Genomic DNA, 26,737 nt, shown 5'->3' with positions numbered 1-26,737 from the left:
TATTGGTACTGGGAAATTAGCCATTGCAATGACAAGATGACAGGTAGCTGCACAGCCAGTCTTCTTCTTTTCTTGACATCTGAGCAGTTAATCATGGTCAAATGACCTACCAGGTCATTGAACCTCTGTGCCATCTCACACTTCTGGGTGGGACACCATGGGATCCCTGGGCCCTGACCAGAATCTTGGGGAACTGTGCAAATGGCCCAGGGGACTATCCGTCACTAGCATTGCCTCTGCTGCTCCTGTCAGAGCCCTACAAAGCCTCTGTTGTGGTGGGGAATGACGCAGCTTGTATTTGATCTTGATTATTTTCTTCAAGCTTAAAATCTATGCATTCATCTCCTTGTCCTAGAATTTATAACGACACGTCAACATTGATGTCCTTGTAACCCTTGATGTCCTTAAATTTGTTGCTCCTCAAATTAGCTTGGATCTGCCTTTGGCCACTCTTGAAGGGGACAGTCTTTAGAGTGATGCTGGCCCTGTGTTGGGGTTTCAGGACTCCAATGCTGCCACAAAGAAAGGAAAATGTCAGGAAAACAAAGCCCCCTTTCACTCAGCAAGCTGGTCTCTCCTTTCCCAGTTTTCTCAGAGCCTGGCCTAAGAAAGCCCATGTCCAGAAACGATAGTGCTGACCTCAGGATAAAACAGGAGAGAAGGCTTAGCACCCCTAACACTTACAAGACTCTCTGCTGTTTCCTGAAGAGACCACTTCCTTCCACAGTCAGCACACAGTCTTCAACCTGCTCCGAGAGAGGGTTTGAAAATATCACCTGTACGGAGAGTGGCTGCTTCACAATGGCTGCTCCTAGGACCTAAACAGAGAAATCAGAAGAAAGGAAGAAGCAGAGAATTAATCTCATTCTTCAGTTCACCACACTGTGGAGGACACTGTTCCCTAGGTCTGTTTTCTGAAGAGCTGGGCTTCCATGGCCGTGTTTTTCCAACTGTGGTTTGAAAAACCCATCAAAAAACTACTAGACTTAATAAATGAATTTGGCAATGTAGCAGGATACAAAATTAACACCCAGAAATCTATGGCTTTTTTTATACACCAATAATGAACTCACAGAAAGAGAAACTAAAAAAAATCCCATTTACCATCGCACCAAAAAAATTAAGATACCTAGGAATAAACTTATCTAAGGAAGTAAAAGACCTATACTTGGAAAACTACAAGACACTGAAAAAAAAGAGATAGAGGAAGACATAAACAAATGGAAGAATATACCGTGTTCATGGATTGGTAGAATCAACATCATTAAAATGTCCATACTACCCAAAGCAATCTATAAATTCAACGCACTTCCCATTAAAATACCAACGGCATATTTCACAGGCCTAGAACGAACTCTCCAAAAATTCATCTGGAATAAAAAACGACCCCGAATAGCTGCAGCAATCCTGAGAAAGAACAAAGTAGGTGGGATCTCGATACCAGATATCAAGCTATATTACAAAGCCACTGTTCTCAAAACCTTCTGGTTTTGGCACAAGGACAGACATATAGACCAATGGAACTGAACAGAGAACCCAGAAATCAACCCAAACCACTATGCTCAATTAATATTTGACAAAGGAGGCAAGAGCATACAATGGAGTCAAGACAGTCTCTTCAAAAAATGGTGTTGGGAAAATTGGACAGATACATGCAACAAAATAAAACTAGACCACCAACTTACAACATACACAAAAATAAACTCAAAATGGATAAAGGACTTAAACGTAAGATGGGAAACCATAAAAATCTTAGAAGAATCAATAGGCAGCAAAATATCAGACATATGTCATAGCAATATTTTCACCGATACAGCTCCTAGGGCAGTGAAAACTAAGAAGAAAATAAATCAAAATAAAAAGCTTCTGTACAGCAAAAGAAACCATCAGCAAAACTATAAGAAAGATCACTGCATGGGAGAACATATTTGCCAATATTATATCCGATAAGGGCCCAATCTCCAAAATTTATAGGGAACTCATACATTTTAACAAAAGGAAGATAAACAATCCAATCAAAAAATGGGCAAAGGACCTAAATAGACACTTTTCAAAAGTGGACATACAGAAGGCCAAAAAACATATTAAAACATGCTCAAAGTCACTAATCATCCGAGAGATGCAAATCAAAAGGACAATGAGGTACCATCTCACCCCTGTCAGAATGGCTGTCATCAACAAATGACAAGTGCTGGTGAGGATGTAGAGCAAAAGGAACTCATGTGCACTGCTGGTGGGAATGCAGACTGGTGCAGCCACTATGGAAAACAGTATGGAGTTTCCTCAAAAAATTAAAAATGGAACTCCCATTTGACCCAGTAATCACACTTCTAGGACTATATCCCAAGAAATCAGAAATACCAATCAGAAAGGACATATGCACCCTTATGTTCATAGAAGCACAATTTACAATAGCTAAGATCTGGAATCTGCCTAAGTGCCCATCAGCAGATGAGTGGATTAAAAATCAGTGGTACATCTATACAGCGGAATACTATGCTGCTATAAAAAGAAAGAACTCTTACCATTCACAACAGCATGGATGGACATGGAAAGCATTATGCTAAGCAAAATAAGCCAGTTGGAGAAAGATAAATATCATATGATCTCCCTCATTTGTGGAATATAATGAACAACATAAACTGATGAACAAAAATAGATTCAGAGACAGAGAAGCATCAAACAGACTGTCAAACTTCAGAGGGAAGGCAGAGGAGGGTGAGGGGTGGAGGGGGGGTAAGAGATCAACCAAAGGACTTGTATGAATGCATATAAGCATAACCAATGGACACAGACACTAGGGGGGTGAGGGCATGTGCTGGAGGGTGGGGGTGGCTGGGGAGAGGTCAATGGGGGAAAAGAAGACATATGTAATACTATATATGATGTTTTTTAAAAATATATTTCATTGATTTTTTAAAATATATTTTATTGATTTTTTACAGAGAGGAAGGGAGAGGTATAGAGAGTTAGAAACATCGATGAGAGAGAGAGAGAGAGAGAGAGAGAGAGAGAGAGAGAGAGGCATCGATCAGCTATCTCCTGCACACTCCCTACTGGGGATGTGCCCACAACCAAGGTACATGCCCTTGACTGGAATCAAACCTGGGACCCTTGAGTCCGCAGGCCGATGCTCTATCCACTGAGCCAAACCGCTTAGGGCCTATATGTAATATTTTAAACAATAAAGAATTTTTTTAAAAAGAGAATATTCTTTGGCAGTTTTTGTTTGTTTCCTCTGATTGCAATTCTACCTCATCCCTTCCTTCCCTTTTATCATAACTGACTCATTCTTTTCACATGAAGAGCTCATTCAGGGCTGTAGAGACAAAGAAGTGGCTTCAAGAAACCTAGAAGCACATTTGGAAACCCTCCCGAGGCGAGGCTTGCCAGATGCATGCTGCGGAGGGCACCAGAGGCTCCTGTGGCAGGGTCCAGGAAGCTGTTTGGCTTTGGTGAGGCAGCAATGGAAGGAAGGGACCCCTGACATCTTCCCACTCAGAGGATCACAGGACGTCAGAACAGGATGTGTCCTCAGAGGCCATCTTGTCTAATCCTCTCAATTGACAGCTCAGGAAGCAGAGGCCCAGGGGTTTGCCCAAGGATGCACAGTCAGGAAATGGCAAATCAAACCTAAGCTGACCTTCAGGCAGTGCTCTCCCTCTTCTCAGGTCCCTCCCAATTGAGCTCACGTTGACCTTGGGGAAGGCCAAGAGTGGGAGGTGGCACAAGAGAGGGACCTCTCCATGGCAGCTGCTTAAGGTCCAACCACAAGACATCTAACGGTGCAAGAGGATGGAAACATCACCCAGTGTTTTCAGATAAACCTCCCAATCCAGGTGGGAAGTACCTGGAAGCACCAGAAGAGGCAGAGGAAAGGAGGGGCTGCTTTTCTGAGCAGGCTCTCGAGGGCTCCTCCCGCTCCCAGCTAATCCCAAGGGACCCCCAGGCCACTTCCAGGGCTCTTGCTTACATTAATTATGATGGTGGGATACACTAAGGTGATGATCTTGTTCACCAGGATCTTCTCGGGACTGCTCTTCTCTTCCACCAGGGCACTGATGCGAATCAGCTTGTCTGTGGACAGGTACTGGCTGTACTGGGAGTAGGAGATTTGACAGGGATGGGTCTTTGCTAGGGAGAGAACACAAGGATGAGGGGAGACTGCTGGGGAAATAAGCTGGGCCTGGTGGATATGGGGACCCTTTTATAGAAAGGAGGAAGCCAACATGTACTGAGCCCCAGTGAAGCGGGTACCAGGTTATCAGATGGAGAGACTGGGAAGTGAAATGGCTTGCCCAAGGTTATTCTGCTGGTAAATGGGCGAGCTGAGGCTCTAAAGTTTGGACGACTCAAAAGCTCAGGTTTTCCCCACTAAGCTAGGCTACTGTCCTTGAAGGAAAGGTAGAAGGAAGAAGAGGAGACAGGAGGCAGAGGGAAGGAGATAAGGGAAGAAGAAGAAGAAGAAGAAGAAGAAGAAGAAGAAGAAGAAGAAGAAGAAGAAGAAGAAGAGGAAGAAGAGGAAGAAGAAGAAGAAGGAGAAGAAGGAGAAGAAGGAGAAGAAGGAGAAGAAGGAGAAGAAGGAGAAGAAGGAGAAGAAGGAGAAGAAGAAGAAGGAGAAGGAGAAGGAGAAGGAGGAGGAGGAGGAGGAGGAGGAGGAGGAGGAGGAGGAGGAGAAGGAGAAGGAGAAGGAGAAGGAGAAGGAGAAGGAGAAGGAGAAGGAGAAGGAGAAGGAGAAGGAGAAGGAGAAGGAGAAGGAGAAGGAGAAGGAGAAGGAGAAGGAGAAGGAGAAGGAGAAGGAGAGGAATCTGTGCTGAGGAGACACCAGGAAGATGGTGTCACAGGGAAGCTCCAGAACCCCTGTTGGCTGGCTTGACCCCAGTGGTATTTCCATAACCCATCTGTGTGAGAGTCCCCATGCCCATGCCCAGAGCCCATACCTTCTTCAGGTAAGAGACGGATGAAGGCTGTGTCCTGCCAGAACGGGGGCAGAGGGCTGCCATTATGCAGCAGAGACTGAGCACTCAGGTTCACTCTGAGGTCCTTGAACTGGAGCGACATGTTGAGGGCCAGCAGGACAAACCTTATGTCCTGGCCCATGTTGGGAGGGTCGAGCAGCTGGAATTTCAGGGAGACCTGGATAACATCACTGGGCCGAAGGGAAGGTGAATTCAGCCTCCGAGGCACGGGCTTGGAAGATGGTGAGTCTGCTTGGTAGTGGCCCCGGGACTTTCCAGTCTTCAGCTTCTGAAGAGCCTTCAGAAACACCTGTCTCTCCTGGGGAGAACCTGAGGGCAGAGATAGCACCATCTATGGGCCAGCGGTTAGGCCGTGGCTGAACATCCTTCCCAACAGCCATACCAACACTGCGAGGTTGTTCAAACCTGCATTTCCAACAACAAATACTCCCTATAATTTATCAGGTGCCTTCTAAGTGCCAGGCTCTGCTGAGCACTTCACTCCTTTCACACCTCACATCAACCATGAGAGAGAGAGATTATTATTAGTCCACATACAGATGTGGAAAATGGGGCTTTCAGAGGGCATGTCAGTTGCCCAAGTCTCACAACTTGCTCGGGGCAGAGTCCAGGTAGAAGCCAAATCCACATGAATAAAGTCATCTGTGCTCATGACCAATAGACTATAGCCGTGGCCAGCAAACTGCAGCTCGAGAGCCACATGCGGCTCTTTGGCCCCTTGAGTGTGGCTCTTCCTAAGCCTTAGGAGTACCCTAATTAAGTTAATAACAATGTATCTACCTATATAGTTTAAGTTTAAAAAATTTGGCTCTCAAAAGAAATTTCAATCGTTGTACTGTTGATATTTGGCTCTGCTGACTAATGAGTTTGCCGACCACTGGACTATAGTATTGTCACTATACCATGAAGACAAAGGCCCACAAATGCCCTTCAAGACAGCAGGGCATGATTTGATTTCTGTTCCAGCATTACATTATTAGTCAGGTGTAGACTACCTGGATATTGAGAGATGAAAAACCACAGTGAAAAAAATAAGAGGATCTCAGTCCTGGGGGGCGCGGTGGCCGGGAAGTACAGGGGTACTCACTGTGCTTCCCTCGTAATCCCAGCAGTGCCTTCACTGAACACTTACTGTCGCCAGGGCCCCGCTTTACCCCCTTAGTGTATCCCCACCACCTCCCAGGCAGAGGCCACTTGTGTCCCCTTGCTCTGGAGGTTGTTCTAAGCCTTGTTTCATGCAGAAGAGAATCTTGAGACACTGGCTTCAGTAAGAGTGGACCCAGAGAGATGTGGGTCAGGTTTAACTCATCTGTGGTTTGCTCTGCCTTCAGATCTTGTCAGGCTGGGTGGGAGGAGACAGAATACTGCCTGGCTGAGCAGCACAGTCAGGCCCACTGGAATATAGCTCCAGATCCCCCTGTGGACCTTGTAGCAAATGCTGCCCATGCCCCACCCATATTGCCTTGGCATTTGCCATTTCAATGCCCATGTGCCCTAATTTTCAAATTCTAGCATCTGCTACTACTCTTTGCCTGAGGCTTTCTCTGCTCTTGCATGGGGCAGACCCAAAGTGCTAGAGAATTTACACCCGCAACCCATGAACAAGAAGATTTGGTGGATAAATAATAGCCCCTTGCCTCTTGGGTGGGATAAATCTAGGGTAGCGATTTTCAACCTGTGTGCCCCAAGAATTTTTAAAACATGCAATATGTGACTATTTAGTCAGGGCACTGACCTCTTTTCCCTTAGATTGTCAAATAAAAAATGAGAACAGCCAGCACAACAGTAGGCACCTGGTGTGAATGACTCAAAATTATACATATTTTTGTCAGATCAGCAAAAAATATCTTTTTGGTGTACTGCAGAATTTTAGTAATTAGTGTATGTGTGTCATGAGATGAACAAGATTGACAATCGCTGACCCTGGATGTTGTTCTACACTTTACACTGAATCCCTGATAGGGTGGTCAGAGTTAGCAAATAAAAATACAGGGCCATTTAATTTGAATTTCAGATTAACAACAAATAATTGGAGACATGGTTAGACTAAAGCATTATTCATCTTGTATTTTCTCTGGCAACCTCACTGTCAGAGCTCCCCAGCCGGCCTGAGCTCCTGCCGCCCACCTTCGAACAGGCTTGATGGGGCCCCTGCACTGGCTCCCTCCCCTTCCCTGTCTCCCTTGCTCACTCTCCTTCCTTCCAGTAGTTCCTGGATTGCCTCACAGATAAAGCACTTGTACTTGGATCCTTGCCTCAGGATCTGTTTCTGGGCACCCCAACCAAGATAACCCAGAGTCGATGGGGGTGGGGAGGGGATGGACGGTATTGCTGTGTAGCGCCTTCCTAGGCTTGGATTTTGGAGCTTCTCTATGGTGGCCCCAAAGGCCCACATAGACAGACCACAGGCACCCACTTGCCCGCATTCCCAGCAATTGCTCACCCTCCCCCGCCCTCCACACATTCCCGATCTGTCCTCCTCAGATCCTGTCCCTCACCCTGCTGCTGGCCCTCATGGGCTGGATATTTTTGCTTGCCTCCCTAGTGATTGAACCTGGTGACTGGTCTTCCTCAATTTCTAGGAATTAAACCACAGCTGACTAATTTAGCTGCCCCTTTGCCCCTGCTGGCTTGGATAAGAAGACCCTGCCAGGTCTCCCACATCTCCAATTCATCTTCTGCAGGGGGCGGGCACAAGAGTGAGCATATGGCCTTATAGCAGCCTGGGTGCTGACTGGTGATCTAGTTTGTCCTCCAAACACCCAATAAAACAGTAAATTAAATAATACATTAAAGGAAATTAATTTAATTAATTAATAAGCGTTTGTGTTTTTTTTTTACTAAATGCTCCCATCTTCAGTGGGAGGCTGATTTGCGGGGAAGGCAGGGCTGAGGAATTCATATACTGTTGATAAGATGCCTGTCAATGGCCCTATAGTCAATGTGAATGTCTGTGGGAAAGTGCTCACTGGCCTGTGGGAGGGGGGTGGAGTGGGGGGCATGAGGAAGTGAGACAGTGGGGATGCCTGGACTGGGAACTCAAAACTGAAGGGCTGAGATGGACCTGGGTCCTGCCCCACAGACACCTTCTGTTCCCCAGAGGCCTATTCCAGCTGGCTGAGGGGTTCCCTGGGGTAGGGGGAAGGTGCCCACAGGACCTGGACTCTGAGGGGGCTGGTATAGTCATACCTTCTTCATACTTGTAGTTCTCCGTGATGTCATCCCGCTCATCACTCCGGATGCTCTTGGTGCTGATAAAATTGCCCACAGAATGCGTGTCCCAGTGAAGCCTCTGCTCCTTTCCTCCATGGACGAGCCAGCACACACAGTCGGCATTCACCATGGAAAAGACAAAGGCCGTGTCGTAGTTCAGATCCACCTCTCCCTCTTTGATGGCTCTGACAGAGGCAGGGCCGCAGCAGAACATGCCTGGAGGAGAACGGAAGAGCCATGAGGGTCCGTTGCAGGGACAGGCGGGGCCGAGGGCTGTTGGCGTGGGAGTGCGTTCTGCCTTTCCCATGGAGAGCCTCACCATTGCTCCTCTCCTGAGGCGTGGAGTCCAGCACCTGCCAGCCTCCGTATCCGGGAGGGAGGTCCTTTCGGGCCATCCAGCACTCATTCCAGACATGGAAGTTCCTGAGGGAGAAGCCACAGGAGCCAGTGTCAGATAGGCTAAGGGCAAGTTTGTAGTGGACCAATGAGCAGGTGCACTGACCGGTAGAAAGACAGACTTAGCACCCCCAGGCCTTCAAACCTCTGTGGGTGAGTAGTGATGGCTCTTCCTCCTGTGAGCCCAACCTGCCCTGAAAGGAGCTTTCCTCTGTTGGTGACAAGAGAATGAAGGCTTGCAGCGCCAACTGAAGTTCAAAACTAACTAACTCACTCTCTCTCTCTCTCTCTCTCTCTCTCTCCCCCAGAAAGTCCTTGTGCTGTTTCCTGTGGGTGCTGCTGACTCAGAGGCAATCATGGTCTTTGTGTCTGGAGGTGAGACTTCGGTCCTCCTGCAGCCACAGGCTGAGTATTGAATGAAGGAGGCGGCAAAGAGGAAAACCTCAGCCAGGACAGGGAGCTCTTGTGATGTTTAGATTCTAAACTCAAAACCATTGTTTTTGTGTTGAGCTGTGTCCCAGCCTTTGGGTTGGGGAGACTGAGCCGCAGGGCTGGGGAAAGTGGGGGTGGGGGGCATGAGAGGGCATCAGGCTCATGGACTCACTTCTTCCGGTGGGGTTCGCCCTACAAAGAGAACGAGAAGTTGTCTCTCACCAGACAGTGTCCTTCTTATTCTCCAAAATCCTGCCCGTGTTGTCGTAGTACTCATCTATGATCAGGTTCCCGTCTGTGTCGTGGCCAGAGTCAAAGTTGGTGATCACGCGGGTGGGGATCCCCAGGCACCGCATCACTGCGAAAAGGGCAGAAAATCTTTTGGGGTTGTGAATTCAGGAGCTCTGTGGCTTCCTGGAGTTAGGGCCTGGGCTCAGGGAAATCATTCATTTAGCGCCTTCAGGACCGAGCAGGAGCTGTCTGGGGCACTGGCTTGGTGATGCTGCCAACTTCCTCCCCATCCTCCTGAGCTCCTCTCCCTGGTGCTCACAGAAGCCACTGCGTGCAAAGGTGCAGGTTGCTTCAACAAGCACTGCCAGGGCCAACAGAAAGCCTAGGGAGGCCTGGGTTCCCCTGCCTGGGCCAGCAGGGCGGGGCGGGCACACCCCTTTAGCAAGACTCGGTGGCCTGACTCAGTCGCACTTCTCTCCTGGCCATAAATTTCCACCTCCAAACCAAATACCTGGAAAGTTTTCCTTTTTATGATAGAGATTGTTGGCTGAGGACAGCAGATTCTTAGGCAAAGAGTCCTGTGGTTTGGACTTCCCCCTTTTCTGTGGGTGAATTGTCTTGGCAGCTTCTCAAAGAAAGTATCACAGATCCAGCCAGAGGGAAGGAAACTGTGGAACAGAAGCCTGGAAAAGGGAGGCTGTACCTGGTGGAGCAATTCTGGGAAAGCGGTAGAATGTTATCTTTATTCCTGACGGTGCATCTCTTCCCTTTGCCAACCAACTTCTTTTCTTGTCCTCTGCTCTGTTTCTCCCACTCCGCATTCTTTTAAGAACAGCAGTATCTCCCAGCCCATCCTACCACCAATGCCCTGGGGACCCCTGTCCCCTAAAGTCCAACTGTGAAGTAATAATAATAATAATATCTACCAGCAGGCATGGTGCTGTTTTGCATACATTATGCTCAGGACAACTCTACGTGGAAGCTGATGTTATTATCCCCATTTTGTAGATGAGGAATCAGAGGCTAAGAAAAGTTTGCTCACCTGGACCAGAGTCACACAGCTAAGAAGTGGCAGAGCTATCCCTCAAATCCTGGTCTCACTGCTCAGCTTGTGCTCAATTCTGAGTTCACCTCCCAGTATTATGCTAACAGTTCTGCATTCTAGTATTTTCACCTTATTCCACATCCCAAGCACTTTCCTACATTATCAAATATTTGTCAAAAACAAGATTTCTAGGGGTGGTTATTTTTAGATATTTGGTTGGTTTCCATTTTTCCCCTGTTGTAAATAATGCTGTGATGAACATCTTTATAGATCAGTCTTTTTTCCTCCCTGGGGACAGATTCCAGGAGATAAAATGAGAGTCAACAAATATAGTGGCCAGCAGCGACTGCACGTCTCTCCTTGCAGCCGCGGTGCGACAACGGAGCACCGGCAGCGGTGGTCGGAGTCATGGCAGGACAGGCCGTTAGGAAGTTCCTTCCCCGCTTTGACCGAGTATTGCTGAAAGCAGTGCTGCAGAAACTGTAACCAAAGGAGGCATGGTGCTTCCAGAAAAACCTCAAGGAAAAGTATCGCAAGCCATAGTGGTCCCTATTGGATCGGGCTCCAAAGGAAAAGGTGGAGGGTTTCAACCTGTTAGCATGACAGTTGGAGATAAAGGTCTCCTTCCAGAATATGGAGGCACTGAAGTAGTTCTAGACGACAAGGATTATTTCTTATTTAGAGGTGGTGACATTCCTGGAAAGTATGTTCCAGTAGACTGAAATAAATCACTATTGAAATGGCATCACGTGAAGCTGCCCATTCCATTGAAGTTCTGAAATCTTTCGTCATGTAAATAATTTCCGTGTTTCTTTTATAATAAACTAATGAAAAAAATATATAGATACTTCTCAGCATTGTTCACATACTACTGTAATTTTTAAAGTGTTCATAATTTTTAGTTCAAATACTTATTTATATTAAACATGTAATTGCTTATAGATTTTAGTTTAGGCTCCTTCTCATACGTTGGCACAAAGCCTCTCCAAGCTAGGGCATGGACACACCCCTGGATATGGCCCAAGACAGGGAGGAGAGAAGCCCAAAGGGGAACCTGGAGTTCTCCTAGGAGTGGCACATCTGCATGTCTGCACAGGGCCAAGGAACAAGGGCAGGGAGTGAGCAGAGCCGACAAGCGAGTTGTAGGTGGAGGTGACACAGGACAGCCTCGGAGGGGAGGGTGAAGGTTCGAAGAGCTGTCACTGAAGGAACCTGAGACAAAAGTGATGCAAGAGCATTCAAGTGACTCAGGAGCATGGCGTGGGCCAGGATTTATGCTAAGATGACAGTCAGACGGGTGGGTAACACTTATGGTGGTAAGAGAATGTGCCAAGGAGAACTGAGTAGGGAGAGCAGTGACCAAGCCTCTGTTCTTCACCCTGATTGCAGAATTCATGATCAGCCACTTGAAGTGTCAGTGGTGGTGCCCACTCCTGCCCCACATGTCTGGATGGGCACAGAGTAGACGCGCATTAAATTGTGCTGGAAGCAGGTTGTCTTTAACCTGTGCACAAGGTTTCTGCAGAGTATCACTCCCAATGATTCACAGTTTGACATGAGACTCAGGTGACTCATTGATAATGTTGTGGGAGCTGAGTCCCTCATAAAAAAGAAACCCATATGGGGTGTGCTTGTGTGTGTGCATCTACAGGCATGCACACTCACAGGGTGATATTTGGAAAAGGTGGAGAAGATCTCAGAGCTGGGGAAGGATTAGAGTTCCCAAGGCATACTACACAATACCCAGCATGAATTACTCTCTCTCTTTACTTGGCCAATTTAGCACTTTTTCAGTGACAAGTGTCAAGCCCTTGCCATGAACCAGGCAGTGAGTTAGATGCAAAATGCACAGAAGCTAAAGACATTCCTGCCCTCCAGGAGTGCAGCTTCACTCCTGACTTCACACCGACACTATGCTGACGGTGCATTAAAACACGCAGTCTGTTTCAGGCTGGACATGAAGGCTTCTCACCAGTTCTCCCTCCACCACCAGCCCTGCCTCCACTTAAAGAAATGTAGCTCCAATTTTATAAGAGAAATTAATGGAAAGTTAGAGTTCAATTTATTGAAATTCATTTGGTCAGCTTTGCTATCACACTTCCATGGCTTATACTGAAGAATAGAGTCAAAGCCCCAGCTAATATAAAGTCAAAGTAATTGCATTTAAATTTGATGATTTTTAGCATCTTTTAACTTCTCCCGGGTTGTAGTAAGCTTCCAAATGGTAGATGTAACCACTTCCTGCTCCACCTACCATGCCTTTAATTGTTTCCACAACAAGATGGTTATCTTGCCTTAGTTTTTCAGATATGTTAGCACGAGGTCATATTCTCACTTGTCTCCAGTGACAATAAAACCTAAAACTGCTCTAAAAAATAAAGCCCACTTAAAAAAAAACGTAGCCCTAGCTGGTTTGGTTCAGTGGTTAAAGCGTTGGCCTGCGGACTGAAGGGCCCTGGGTTTGGTTCCGGTCAAGGGCTATGCCTGGGTTGTGGGCTCAATCCCCAGTAGGGGGTGTGCAAGAGGCAGCCAATCAATGATTCTCTCTCATCATTGCTGTTTCTATCTCTCCCTTTCCCTTTCTCTCTGAAATCAAGAATAAAAATATATATATAGGGATGTAAAGAAACAGGAAAATATGATCAGGAAAATTGTCAGTCAATAGAACTAGATCCAGAAATGACAGAGATCATGGAACTAACTGACAAGGACATTAAAACAGGTATTTTAAATACTATAAATATGCTCAAGAGAAAGTAAAGGAAAACATAAATATAATAAGAAAAATGGAAGATAAAGAAGACTCGATGAAATTTTTAAAAATAATCCTCACCCAAGGATAATTTTTCGTTGATTTTTAGAGAGAGTGGAAGGGAGGGGGAGAGACAGAGAGAGAGAGAGAAACACCGATGTGAGAGAGACACATTGATTGCCTCCTGCACACACCCAACCTGGGGGCAGGGGATCGAGCCTGCAACTGAGTTACATGCCCTTGACAGGAATCAAACCTGGGACCCTTCAGTCCGTAGGCTGATGCTCTATCCACTGAGCCAAACCAGCTAGGGCCCAATGGAACTTTTAAAGGTGAAAAATACAATCTATAAAACAAAAATACATACTGGGCAAAATATTATACAAAGATAACAATATACTTCCCTGGCTAGTGTGCTCGGTGGTTAGAATGTTGGCCCACACACTAAAGGGTTACGGGTTCAATTCCTGGTCAAGGGTATGTACCTGGGTTGGAAGGCAACCAACTTATTTCTCTCTCACACATTGATATCTCTCTCTCTCCCCTCTTTCCCTACCTTCAACTTTCTCTAAAAGTCAATGGAAAAAATATCCTTGGATGATGATTAAAACAACAACAACAAAAGACAATATACTTTTTTATAAGAACAGCTTTAAATACAATGCTATATATTAAATACATCAAAATGTTTCCCTATCTTGGGGGGAAGTGAATGGAAATGGTTTATGAGATAAGTGGGGGAAATCAATTAATTAGTTACATTTTTTAAAATGAGGGGCCTGAAGAAGACCTATTACGATAAATGCCATGACACGAGGAATATGATTAATTTAATCCCAAACACTCCAAGGAACAAAGCAAGGAAATAAACCCAAAAAGTGCTAGAGCCCAGCTACTGTGTGTCAGTGGTTGAGTGCCAACCTATAAGCCAGATCTCAGTTCAATTCCTGGTCAGGGCACATGCCCAGGTTGTGGGCTCAAGCCCCAGTGGGGGGCGTGGAGGAGGCAGCTGATCAATGATTCTCTCTCATCATTGGCGTTTCTGTCTTTCTTTCCCTCTCCCTTCCTCTCTGAAATCAATAATTTTGACCTGATTAGGTCAAACCCACTGAAGATAATCTCCCTTCTTAGAATCAACTGATTTGGGACCTTAATTACATCTGTAAAATTCTTAAAAAAAAAAAAAAAGTGGTAGAGAAAATAGAAAGCTGAAGTTTGGTAGATGGCTAGAAAAACCTTTTAGCCTAGCTGATGTTGCTCAGTGGTTGAGCATCGACCCATGAACCAGGAGGTCACAGTTTGATTCCTGGTCAGGGCACAGGCCGAGGTTGTGATCAATGGAGGTTCTCTATCATCACTGATGTTTCTATCTCTCTCTCCCCCTCCCTTCCTCTCTGAATATATATATATTAAAGAAAAACCTAAGATTTTCCTGGTTCAATACCTGGTCAGGGCATATGCCCAGGTTTCAGGCTCAATCCCCAGTAGGGAGCATGCAGGAGGCAGCCAATCCAATGATTCTCATCATTGGTGTTTGTCTCTCTCCCTCTCCCTTCTTCCCTCTGAAATCAATAAAAATACATATTTTTTTAAAAATAAAATAAAATAAAAAACCTTTTAACCAAGAGCCAGTCAGACCTTTGGAGCCTAAGAGGCGGAGATTAAAACACCAGGAGACGAGTTATCATAGCTAACACTTATGTAAAACGAACCCTGTGCCAGGCATTTATCTAAGTGCTTGCCACATATTAATTAACAACTCGGTGAGGGAACATTTCATACAATCTTTGATGCCTCATAAATCCATGGAGAATAATAGTAGATTTGTGTTTAAGCCAAAGGTTGAAGCTAAATAGCACACGGGGGCCTTGGCTGAGGTTCCTTCTTTCAGAACGAATGACTCAGTAAAAACAACGAGGACAAGAGTTATTGTATTGAAATATCTCTTTACAAACAAGTGAGGAGAAATCTTAGCTCCATGAAGAGAGGAGGTGCCCAGCCCTAAGCTCTCAGCCTCCTCAGCTTCCCACCATTTCCCACCATGGCTCAGGGCCCAGGGCCCTACTTTACAGCGGAGGAGATGATACCACATGGACCTGCTCAGAGTCAATTGTTCAAGTCTTCCAACCCTCAGCCCCTCACTTCTGCCCCCACTGCTACCCCAGGCAGTTGTGGGTAGGAGCCTACCAGGACCAGGCATATTCTTAGGATGCCTGGCTTAAAAAAAACAAACAGCTTTATTGAGATAATTCGCATACCATAAAATTCACCCTTTTAGAATTTTATGAGTTTAATAAGTATTTTGGAGTCACCACTTCAGTGGTTGGTAGTATATTCACAGGTTGTACAACAATCCCCACTAATAATCCCAGAACATTTTACCTAAAATAAAACACCTCTATATCTACTAGCAGTCACTTTCCATTCCCCCCTCCCCCCAGCCCCAGGCCACCACTAAGCCACTCTCCTGTCTCTATGAATTGGCCTATTCTGGGCATTGCACATATATGGAATCATACAATAAGTGGCTTTTGGACACCTGGCTTTGGGGAGAATTTTCAGACAACAGATCATCACTGTCCCCTCTGTTCCTGGTTACAGTGTGAGGCTTCCTGGATACTTTACAGACCTCAGCCAAGGGCTGAGGGGCCGACCTTGTCACGAGGAGTGGGTGGCCAGAACAGGATGACTGAGAGTCGGGGGGCAGCTGGGCCTGAGCATCGAAGGGTAGGCCAGGGATTTCTCTGAAATTCTCCGAGTAATAGACAACTAAACGGTTGTCAAGGAAACAGCGCATCCAAAAATTATAGCACTATCTTTGAGGCGTCCAAAGTTTCATTTCTATGATTTTTCTTTAGGAACTCGATGTCAATCTGTTCACATTAAAAAAGGGCAATACTGGGAAGTAGAGCTGCTGGGGGGAGGATGTACTTCTGGGTCGCACACGAGTCACTTGATCACTTTTGAGCTTCAGTTTTTTCACCTCTAAAGTGATGGTCGGTAATGATATCTACTTTGCATGTGGTTGTGACGATTAGAAAGAGTGAAAGTGCTCACCGCGTGCCCGAAGCACAGGGAATGCTGGGCACATGGTGGCTGCTAGTCATGTCTGTGCAGTAGATGGCCTCGTGGTTAGAGCGTGCCAGACCTGGATGTGAGCTTCGCTCCACCACTCAGTCTCTTCATCTGCAAAATGGAGGTGATGGTAGGACCTAATTCACAAGGTCATTTGGAGGATCAAAGAGAACTATCCTAGCTAATACTGAACACTCACTGTAGCCAGGCTCCATTCTAAGAATTCCCCATGTATGAGCTTAATCCTCTGAGGAAACTGAGGCACATGTTAAGTGACGTGTCCGAGGTTATTCAGCCAACTAATGGCCTTGCTGGTATTTGAAGCCAAGCAGTCTACCTCTGGAGCCCACATGCCTCACCATTACTCTAAGCTGTCAAAGTTTTAGCACAGTTCCTGGCACAGAGGAAGTCTTCCATAACCATCAGCTATTGTGATTGTGAATAATAGTAACGCTTTGGCAGGTGAATCGGGTTAAGGAGCTTGATAGATCTCTAACTTTTAGTGGAGGATACAGACTGGTTCTTACGCATTTTTATATCCAAAAGTATTTGAAGCATAGTGCCTAGCATAGAATAAGGACTCAATAAATAAGTGTTATTGGAATGAGTTTTAAAAACTGATATACTTATTAATATACAATGTGGTAGGCCTTTCCGGGAAGGCTGGTGCTAACTGAGCTTCAGTTGGACCCACTGTAGCCCACATTTGACCCACTTTGCCCAACCCTTTGCTTCCCAGATCACTATAGACCCATTATTCTCATAAACATTTTAATTGGTCTCCTCTCTTGCATAATCTCCATTCACTGGCTCCACCTCTGTCATCAACCAGTTCCAGATAATCACACCCCAAACCCTGGCCCTTTCTTTTACACACATACACCTGGCCCATTAGACTCAAGGCTTTCCATGCACAGGAAGATTTCCTCTCTATTCTGCACAAACAAGATTGATCCGTCCTCTGCCTCTCACTCTTGTGCCTCCTCCCTCAATGACTCAGACATCCTAATTTACCCAAATGCCTATAACTCTTATCTGTCACACAATCAAAGCTGTCAGATTCCTGGTTTCTTATTAAAACAAAACAAAACAATAAAACACCAACCAAGGATTCTTTGACTAATCAAAGCATTAACTCAAGCCGGGGCTGTGCAGCTGTAGGGGAGGAGTAGTTCCATGGAACCTCCTCCTCACCAACCTGTGTGAAGTCACACCCTGTGGGTGTTGACAGAGACCTCCTTGTACCCTTGGACAGAGGCCTGGCCTTTGCTCGCAGCCCAGGGCTCTTTGGGCTTCCTCCAGGAGACTGGAGCTGGACTCAGCACACACAGGCATACAGAGTGCACCAGGCCTTGTCCTCTAGGGAATTTCTACACAAAAGGCCTCACTCCTTGATAAAACCAAGTTGTGGGCAGATCTGGCCTCCCTGGATTGCACTAGAGAGTGCTGTGAACAAAAGCCACGCTTGGCATCTTTCTCCAGGTAACATTCATAACTTCCTGATTGTGACCCAAGTCAGGTTTAGGGATATGCATGCCAAGAGGCTGAGAGCTGGCCTAGGCTGGGGGGCGGGGTGAGGGCCAGGAGCAAGAGTCCCTGGGTGAGGCAGAAGACCTGCTCCTGCTACCTCCAGTGTGCAACTCATTTCTAGGTATCAGTTTCCTCAACATTTACCTCCCACTTCCTTCTACTTGCTCCTCTTGCCACATGCAAACCAATTTCCACCTGCCATCTCTCCCACGTGCCTATTCTTTCTAGCTTTTCTTCCCCTAATGTTGCATCTACTCCCTATCTGAAAAGTTGATCTACCATTTCCCCTCACCCCCTAATTCCCTGGCCTGAGCCAGGCCTCCAGACCTCCGAACTTGTGAAACTCCCAATTCAAGGTCACTGCACTTTGGCTGTCACCTTGCTCTGGCCCCATGGTCCATACCACTGCTCAGATGCACATTTCCCTCTCATATGAACATCTTCATTAAGACCATTCTCTGTGCTAATCAGTTTGCAAGTTTTCCTAGTTACTTGGCCTCTCATCTCTTTCCTAGCTTGCATCAGACAGTTTCCAGCCAGGTTCAGTTAGAAGAGAGGGGAGGGTGCCAGGTTCCCAGAAGTGTGTGATTTCTACCTCAAAACCATCCTCTGAAATAAGCCCGGATATGTGAAGCCTGAGGCTAGTGGAGAGACATTTTTGCTGGAAAGGGCTTCCTTCCAAATGTTCCTTGGTGGGAACTGTGTGAGATGAAGACAAGAATTATTTGGAGGGCTAATATGTGAGCCATTGCATTTTTGGTCATTTCGTGGGGAACGTTCTACTCCATACCTGTGCACATGATGGCTGCAAAGACCCAGCACTGCCCGTAGTGCACTGGCTGGCAGCCTGTGGCGTGCCACTGTTTCAGGATGGCCACGCTGCCAGTCCACTCTGCAGGGTTGGTGCCGTCTGAGAAATTCTCACTCCACTTTCCATTGAGCACCCCATTGTCATCATTGCTGTTGATCTGAAGAGAAGCCATACATAGAAGAATTAGAAGCATCCTTTTCATCAACAGGATGTGATGTGTGAGCTGCCTTGCAACGCCTGAGACACAGAGGAGGCTTTGATCTCATTTTACCTGGGAACTTCCAGACCTGCCGGGGAAGGGGTCGGGATGTGAAGCTGGCCACTCTGACTTGTGTTCCACTGTGAATTAGTTTATTATTCTATTTCTACACACTCTCTTACCCCTCACCTCCCCATGCCCTGCAAAGCTTGGCTTTGGTAGCTTTTAAAAATACTCAGAGCAAAGGAAATTTAGAAACAATAAGACCATTTCACAAACTATGGCTACGCTCAGCCTTTCCCAAAACATGCAATTTGGGATTAATAGACATGATGGCCCACGCCCAGCTATTTCAGAGCTCAGTTGAGAAAAACCTGTTAGCTATAACTTTCATCAGTCTTAGCCAAAATGGCTTTGCAAGAGGGCCCATGCCTCTCAACTCTTCATTCTCCCATCGCAGGGGCAACTGTGAGTGGGCAGGGCTCCCCTGGCACGGCTTCCTCCCTCTCTGGACATGCCCTGAGTGGGCAAATCCACACCCAGCCTCACCATGGCGCACACCACCCTGCTGATGTAGACAGGACTCCCTCGAAGAGCACAGTCTTTGGCTGGGTCATTCTTGAAGTGCAGGCTCTTGTCTAGCAACTCCAGGCAGATGTCTATGATATTCTCTTCAAACTGCAAGGAGAGATGCCGAGAGGCAAGGCACCCATGCTTGGCACATGCAGATAAGGAGCCACCCCACTCAGCTCTCCAATGGAGTGTGTTTGAAACACAAACCCACTTGGAAGGTAACTGTGTCTAGTAGCACAGCCATGAACTCGGGCAGGTACAGGGTCTCAAAGCTCTAGGATCACAACTCCCCCACTTGGTATGTCCTGCAAGTCAAATCCTTGGAGTTTTTTCTAATGTGTCTGACTGGCTGAAAAATCGTTTCTCTCTCTTCTCTCCTCAATCTCCACACTCTTGGACCTCATAAGCTGTTCTTGCTAAAACCACATTGCCTCATCTTCCACCCCCACCGGCTGATCCGGCTCATCATTGGTAGTTAAGGCTAAGGTGATGGCCCCAACTTGCCATGGTGCCAGCGATGCAGTAGGGAGGGCTGTGGGCTGACTAATAGCATGTGAGTTATGGAAACTTCCCAACCAAGGCAGGCGAGGTGAGAATGCCACTTGTCCTGAGGCCTTTTGCTGAGCCCAAGCCTGGTTTAGCAGCATAGCACTGGCTACCTCTCTACTCATCAGGCTCAGGTATAATGATGTGGCCAAGGTCTGTCTCCCCTGCCTAAGTATATGCTCTGCCTCTCTCGAACGTTCCTTGGAACTTCACACCCCAGATCTGGCACAGTGCTCAGCACAGAGTAAGGGCTCTGAGCATCTTTGTTGAATGAGAGTAAGTGAATTAATTGATTTTCATGTAACACTGGGCAATAAACAGGATTTGGAGGCTCTCCGATCCACTTTCCCCAAGGGATGGTTTGACCAGTTCACTTTTCTGCTTTAAAATGTTCAAAGATCCCTGTGACCTTTGATCAGAATCAAAGCTCTAACCTCCTCTACAAGACACATAAGACCCTCCCTGATCTGGCCTTCTACTTCTCAATACCCTCGCCTCACCAGTTTTGTTCCAGCAACACCCAGATTCCTTGTAACCCCTGCAGCAGGTCAAACGGATCCTCACCTTTGTGTCTTTGCTTATCCTTCCCTTTGCCTGTGATGTTTCCCCCCCACCTTCCTTCTCTTGGTTAACTCAGTTCAAGTATTTCCTCTTCCAGGAAGCTTTCCGGACTGCCCCATGCCCAACCAAGTGCTCTTCCTCCAGGCTCTCAGAGGCCCCTGTGCCTGTCTGGCAATCTTTACCTGTCACACTGCATAAGTGACCTGCTTATTTGGCTGAGTCCCCACTTCACTGTGGGCTCGGGGACAGTGTTTCATTCATCTTTATATCTCTAGCACCTAGAACCCTGCCTGGCACTCAGCAGGCATTCAGTATATTTTCACTGAATAAGAGATATGGGAGGACCCAGGGCTCAGAGACCAGCAGCTCTGCTCTTCTGCTTCTCACAGGTGGCAGCAACCTCCTGTCCAGGGACTCACTAAGATCCCCATCTGCCCATGCTGAGTGTGGGGATGGGGATGTCAGCTGGTGCAAGTTTAGGCTGCTATGTCTCATCTTGACTATAATCACCTGGGGGGCCTAGACAGATCCTGAGGCCACACGTGTTGGACAAGTCCAGGAGAGGAAGCCATAGCAAACTGAAACAAGGCTCTACACCAGTGGTTCTCAACCTTGGCTGCACATTAGAATCACCTGGGAATCTTGTTAAAATCCTGATTTCTAGGCCTCATCCTCCGGAAATTCTGTTTCTTTGTTACCAATGATGAGGCCCAGAAACCAGGATTTTAACAAGATTCCCAGGTGATTCTAATGTGCAGCCAAGGTTGAGAACCACTGCTCTACATGCTCCCCTGGGATTTCCCAGCTGACACCCCTCTGGGTGGCAGGGCTGGTCCTCTCTCCCTGCCAGTGCCCCAGTGCCGGGGCCAGCCTCAAGAACCCTCCTCCCTGGCCTGGTTCTGGACTTCCTGGAGCATCTGCTGAAGGCTGGGCTGTTGTAGAGCACTGTGATTAATATGATGCTATTTTTACAAATAAAGTCACATGTTTTAGAATATGTGTGGAAAACAAAACCTAGAGCAACCTACACCACACTAGAAACAGTTAACAAACAAAAAAATGAGGCACCACCATGGCCGTTGTCCCTGTTGTGCCTTCATCCTCACTCACATACTCGGTGGAGTTCCGGGGTGGGTACCTTCAGCTGCCCTTCTCTCTCTAATCCTGAAAGTCAGAAAAGAACACCTTCCAACTTTCTATGGCTGCTCCTCTAGCTCCCGGAGTCACATCTCACATCTTCCCAGTACCATTTAGTTCGCATTAGTCAGTAGTTCTAGATCAGCCGTGGGCAAACTACGGCCCGCGGGCCGGATCCGGCCCGTTTGAAATGATTAAAACTAAAAAAAAAAAGACCGTACCCTTTTATGTAATGATGTTTACTTTGAATTTATATTAGTTCACACAAACACTCCATCCATGCTTTTGTTCCGGCCCTCCGGTCCAGTTTAAGAACCCATTGTGGCCCTCGAGTCAAAAAGTTTGCCACCCCTGTTCTAGATAAACCTTGCCTGAGGGGCATCCTCCCATCCCCCTCCTGCTTCCCTCTCCCTGAGATGGTCCATGACCTGGGCCGAGACTCACCTGCCCATAGTTCCAGGGACAAGGGCGGATCCAGTTCTTGTTTCCTTGGTAGATGAAGCCGTAATCATTCATGACATACTCCTGCCTCTGGGGCTCACTGTCCAAGAAGACAGCGTCCCCTAGGAATCAAAGTGGGAGGACACAAAGCAGAAAAGTCATCTTGCCCTTCCTGCCCATCCCCATCCACAGAAGGCATGGGAACTGAACTCTGAGGACTGCACAGGGTGACACCAAGAGGGGAGGCAAGACCTGCTCTCCACCATCCCTCAACACCGGCAACAGGCTCAACGTGAAAATGAGGTGGGACAGTAAAAATTTATCTTTGGTGGAATTTATTGGTTTGCAAAGCACATTTACATCCCAGCCCCATTTTAAGGTTGAGGAAACAGGCTCACAGTGATAAATAGCTTGCCCACATCACATAGTACAGGGTGGAATGTGAACACAGCCCATGTGACTCCATGCTCTGTGCTCTGCCATACTTAATTAATCCTGGTTGGAAAACAGCAAGCCAGAATTTAGGGGTTGGCTTTGACCTCATTATTTCTTTTGTAGGACTCAAGCTTTAAAAGAGAAGACTGTGCCACGCCAGCACGACCAAGGGTGATCCCGAGTGGGGGGGGTGAAAGGATTAAGGAAAGACAGACAAGAGAATAATAGCTGGGTCTCGGTGGGACGCTGCCTCCCTGGTGAGGAGACAACGACAGCGCCCACAAGCTGTGTCTTTATTTTATAGCAGATGCCACGAGGCAAAGTAGGGGCGTGATCACGTTGTTTATAGCATTCTCGTGAGTTTCATCCTCACTCAACTACATGCACCCGAACTCTATCACAAAGCACGTGGGGCTACGTGTTTGGACCATAGGTTCAAGCTTACAACCACAGCCGTTGGCTATAATTGTGCTGGGAGGGCCCTGCCCTCCAGCTGGGACTTGCACGTGGCAATGAGAGGGCCCTGTCCTTTCATTAGTCCAAGGCTTGAACCTGGCCAAAACACCGTAACCGCGCCCCACAGAAGACCCCACAGATACCATTTTCTTCCCCACAGCTCCAGGGGGCCCTCAGTACAAGTCTGAAACACACAGTTTTGGAGGCCAGGTAGGTGTGTGTGTGTGTGTGTGTGTGTGTGTGTGTGTGTGTGTGTGTGAAAGAGAGAAAGAGAGAGTGAGAGAGAGAGAGAGAGAGAGAGAGAGAGAACGAACAGACATCCATCCTCCTTGATCCAGTCGCAGGGCCTCTTCATCTGGCTGATGGGTAAGAGTTCTGAGCCAATCAGTGACAGAACAGTGGGAGGTGGTTAGAGATATTAGAACCCAGCCAGGGCTCTGGGTTTTGGCACAACGCAGCAGGCGCCCTTGGCATAAGGTTGGTGGAGAAAGTAGAATGAGAGGGAGTGAGAGAAGGGAGACATCCTCTGATTCAGAAGTGAGAATTTGTTGAATTTGACCTCTGCCCCAAATCCCTTATTCTCAACTTTCTGCCCTCTTCCTACTCTCTCCTCCTAGCTTGTCCTTCATTCTGCTCACATCCGTGCCAGCCGTCTATGGAACTACTCCTGCTCCCAGGTAGATGTAGAGGACAGGGACTGTGGGCCAGGTAGTTCTGGGATATTTCCTGTAGCTATGTTTGCCTATGACAAAAACTTTCCAGTCCAAATAAATAGGGAACCAGTTAAAAATTTGGTGCATCCAAATGGCGAAGTAATTGTAGCTGTTAAAAGGAATGTACTGACAGGAAAATATGTCCAACATTGAATTTTTAAATGAACAAAAAAACGCAAATTAGAGCAAACTATGTGTTAAATAATCCCATGCGTGGTATGTATTATATAATTACACACATATGCATATATGCAATAAATACACGTTTGATTAAGCGCAGAACACTTTTTGTAAGGCTGCACAAGAAAACACTAACAGGACTTCCTCTGGAGAATGGAACTTGGAGATTGGGATAAGGTTTGACTTTTCACCCTTTCTTTTTTCCTTCCTCTTTCCTTCTTTCTTTTGCTTTTTTTTTTTGTCCTTTACTTCATTCCACAATTCATTTATTATTCTTACAATGAAAAAACTCAAGTTAAGTTAAAAATGTACGATAAAGGTAAATGTTAACAGTGGTCAAACTTAATTGTAATATTTTCCTTTTAAGTAAAGATGACTTGGCTTATAATTTTAAAATTTTAGATGAGTAAATAAATAGCAATTTATCCCTCCCTGCTTTTTGGTGGTTGGGAGTGAATGCCTAGTGCATGGGACTGGGGAGGTTTGTGGGTTCCCAGGGAGCAGGGGTCTAGAAATCCTTGATCCTGGCTCTGTGGCATTGACAAAGGGGCGGAGACAAGGGACCCCCACACAGGCACCCCGCCTTACCTGAGCACCAGGGATTGAAGAGCAGAATGAATTTCCCAAGCTGGTAGGCCGTGACAGACCCCTGGAAGGAGTCAATGTGAACCTTCAAGAGGTACTGACCCACAGGCGCCATGGGAGGGGCGCACAGGCTCACCTCCAGGGAGCTGGCCTTGTTGGTCTCCAGTGAGGCCATCCAGGGACTGGGGCTGTGACGGCCTGCCAGGCTGAACACAGCCCGAGTCCCCTTGGCCAGGTCGGGCATCGGTCCTGGGAGGGAAGCAGAGTTGGGGCCCTCTGAGGAAACCTCCCACTCCTGAGACTCTGCCCCCCACGCCCTCCCCGGTGTGCCAGCAGCGGTTCTCACCAGTCTCAGCTACGAAGATGATGTTGTCCAGGCCTGGCTCGAAGCCCCGGTTCCTGAAGTACAGAGTGATGTTGAAAGCCTGGCCCCGGCGAACGATGAGGTGGTCAAAGGTGATCTCCTCCGTGTGGTGCCGCATGTTGTTCCGGGAGCTTTGGAAGTCTGTGACGGACAACTCCAGCCCTGCAATGGGGCAGCCGGGGCAGACGAAAGAGCAGGGTTATGGAGCACGGTCCAGTCTTGTCCACCACTTACTAGCTGTGCAAACTTGAGAAAGAAGTTTAGCCTTTCTGAGCCTCAGTTCCCAAGTCGGGAAAATAGAATCCACAATACCAGCCTTACACGGTTGGTATAAGGATTAAACGAGGCTCCGTACATGGACGTGCCTCCTTTTTACTTCTTTCCTCCCTTCTTTCCCTGCTTCTCTGACCCTCTAATCCGGTGGTTGTCAACCTTCCTAATGCCGCGACCCTTTAATACAGTTCCTCGGGTTGTGGTGACCCCCAACCATAAAATTATTTTCGTTGCTACTTCATAACTGTAATTTTGCTACTGTTATGAATCGTCATGTAAATATCTGATATGCAGGATGTATTTTCATTGTTCGCGGCCCACAGCCTTCCTCCCTTACTCTCCTGGAGAGACGTGGTTTTCTCTCTCGGTCCAACTCCTGTAGGACTGGCCTAGTATGTCTGCGCCCTTTAGCCTAGCATGTCCTCAGATTTACACCAGCATCCACTTTCTTGAACAAAAGTTGAGTTTCACTTTCCCCTGTACCAGCACCCAAATCTGGGAGGAAGTCCCTGCGTGAGCTGCTGTGCTTTCAGCAATTCGCTGGCCTTCTGACTATACTAATGCGTGTGCCCAATGCTTGGGGAGGTGTGATGCTGAGGTCAGCAAGGAAAGGCCCACTCCCAGTCTCCCAGAGTTTCTGCTAAGACGCAGACTGACCTCAGTGTCCTCCAAGTGTACCTCCCGCAGAAGGGATGCATTTCTAACTTCACCTTTGAACATGGTCACCGCATGGTTCCCACACTTCAAATCACAGTTGGCTCATCCATCTCCTTCTCAGTCTGTATCCATTTATGTGTCATAGGTCCCTTCACTCTTTCCATGAAAATGTCTGTGGTGTCCATCTGTCCCTTTCCACATTAACATAATTCCAACCGCCTCACCTCACTCCTAGTGACACGAACAGTCTCCATCAGGTCTTCTGCTTTCTGTCTCTCCACATCACCCACCCCTTAACACATCACCAGATGACCTCTCCTCCAGACAACTTGATCATTCCATTCTTTTGCTTTAAAAGCTCTGAAATATCCAACAGCCCACCGTACAAAATGCACACTCCTTAACCTGATACTAACGATCCTCCATACCTGGTCTTCACTTACACTTGCATTCTTACTTCTCACTACTCTCACCATGGGTCTTCCTCTCCATCTGCTCTGTCTTCAAGCAAATGGTAGCCTTCCTGTCCATGTATTTCGCTGCTGCTGTAGCACCAACTCAGAATGCCCCTTCACTATCTAACCAAAGTCCATTTTTCCTCCGGCACCTGTTCAAGACCCACCTTCTTCATAGAGCTTGTCTCCTTTGGCCTACCCTTCTCCCCATCTTCACTTGATCTACAGCATGTAACTGTATCACTCACAGGGAACCTTAACTGCTTAATGGACAAGTTAATATGCTCATTTGTTCATTCATATCAACAAAATTTTACTGAGAGTCTATTAGATTTAGGCTCATTATGAGATGTTCAGATATTTTTGCAGTTACTTTCTTGTCTGTTTTCCACCACTAGATGTAAATCAATGGGGATAGAGACCTAGCTGTGTTGTCTCATCTGTATTTAGATTTTAAGAAATATGAACCAAAACATTTGACAAAATCCAACATTCTTTCATAATGAAAATACTCAACAAATTAAGACTAGAAGAAACTTCCTCAACCTGATAAAGGTAATCGATGAAAAATCCACAGCTCACATTATACTTAATAGTGAAAGATTAGCTGCTTTCCCCCTAAGATAAGGAACAAGACAAGAATGTCCACTCTCACCCCATCTATTCACCTGGATGGCTATAACAAAAACGAGAGAAAG

The 26,737-nt window shown here is 46.8% G+C and overlaps 1 protein-coding gene and 1 pseudogene across 1 annotated transcript; one reads left to right on the top strand and one right to left on the bottom strand.

Annotated features, from left to right (window-relative positions):
- On the bottom strand, window positions 1-24,844 carry TGM5 (transglutaminase 5; the record flags this gene model as incomplete). Its single annotated transcript, XM_070406756.1, has 12 exons — window positions 1-512; window positions 685-818; window positions 3,974-4,134; window positions 4,941-5,288; window positions 8,169-8,408; window positions 8,512-8,615; window positions 9,243-9,378; window positions 18,444-18,621; window positions 19,213-19,341; window positions 21,925-22,043; window positions 24,294-24,539; window positions 24,637-24,844. Coding segments are annotated over 12 exons (2,157 nt in total), but the record flags the coding sequence as incomplete, so codon positions are not given.
- LOC139019057 (10 kDa heat shock protein, mitochondrial pseudogene) lies at window positions 10,705-11,018 on the top strand (annotated as a pseudogene).
- Window positions 24,845-26,737: the final 1,893 nt, after the last annotated feature.

This window comes from Myotis yumanensis, unplaced genomic scaffold (genome assembly GCF_028538775.1).
Source record: "Myotis yumanensis isolate MYYU_CA2020_CCGP unplaced genomic scaffold, mMyoYum1.0.hap1 SCAF_1, whole genome shotgun sequence".
Taxonomy (NCBI): domain Eukaryota; kingdom Metazoa; phylum Chordata; class Mammalia; order Chiroptera; family Vespertilionidae; genus Myotis; species Myotis yumanensis.
The sequence above is the reverse complement of the archived record's forward strand: the minus strand, read 5'-3'. Positions and strand labels throughout refer to the sequence as shown.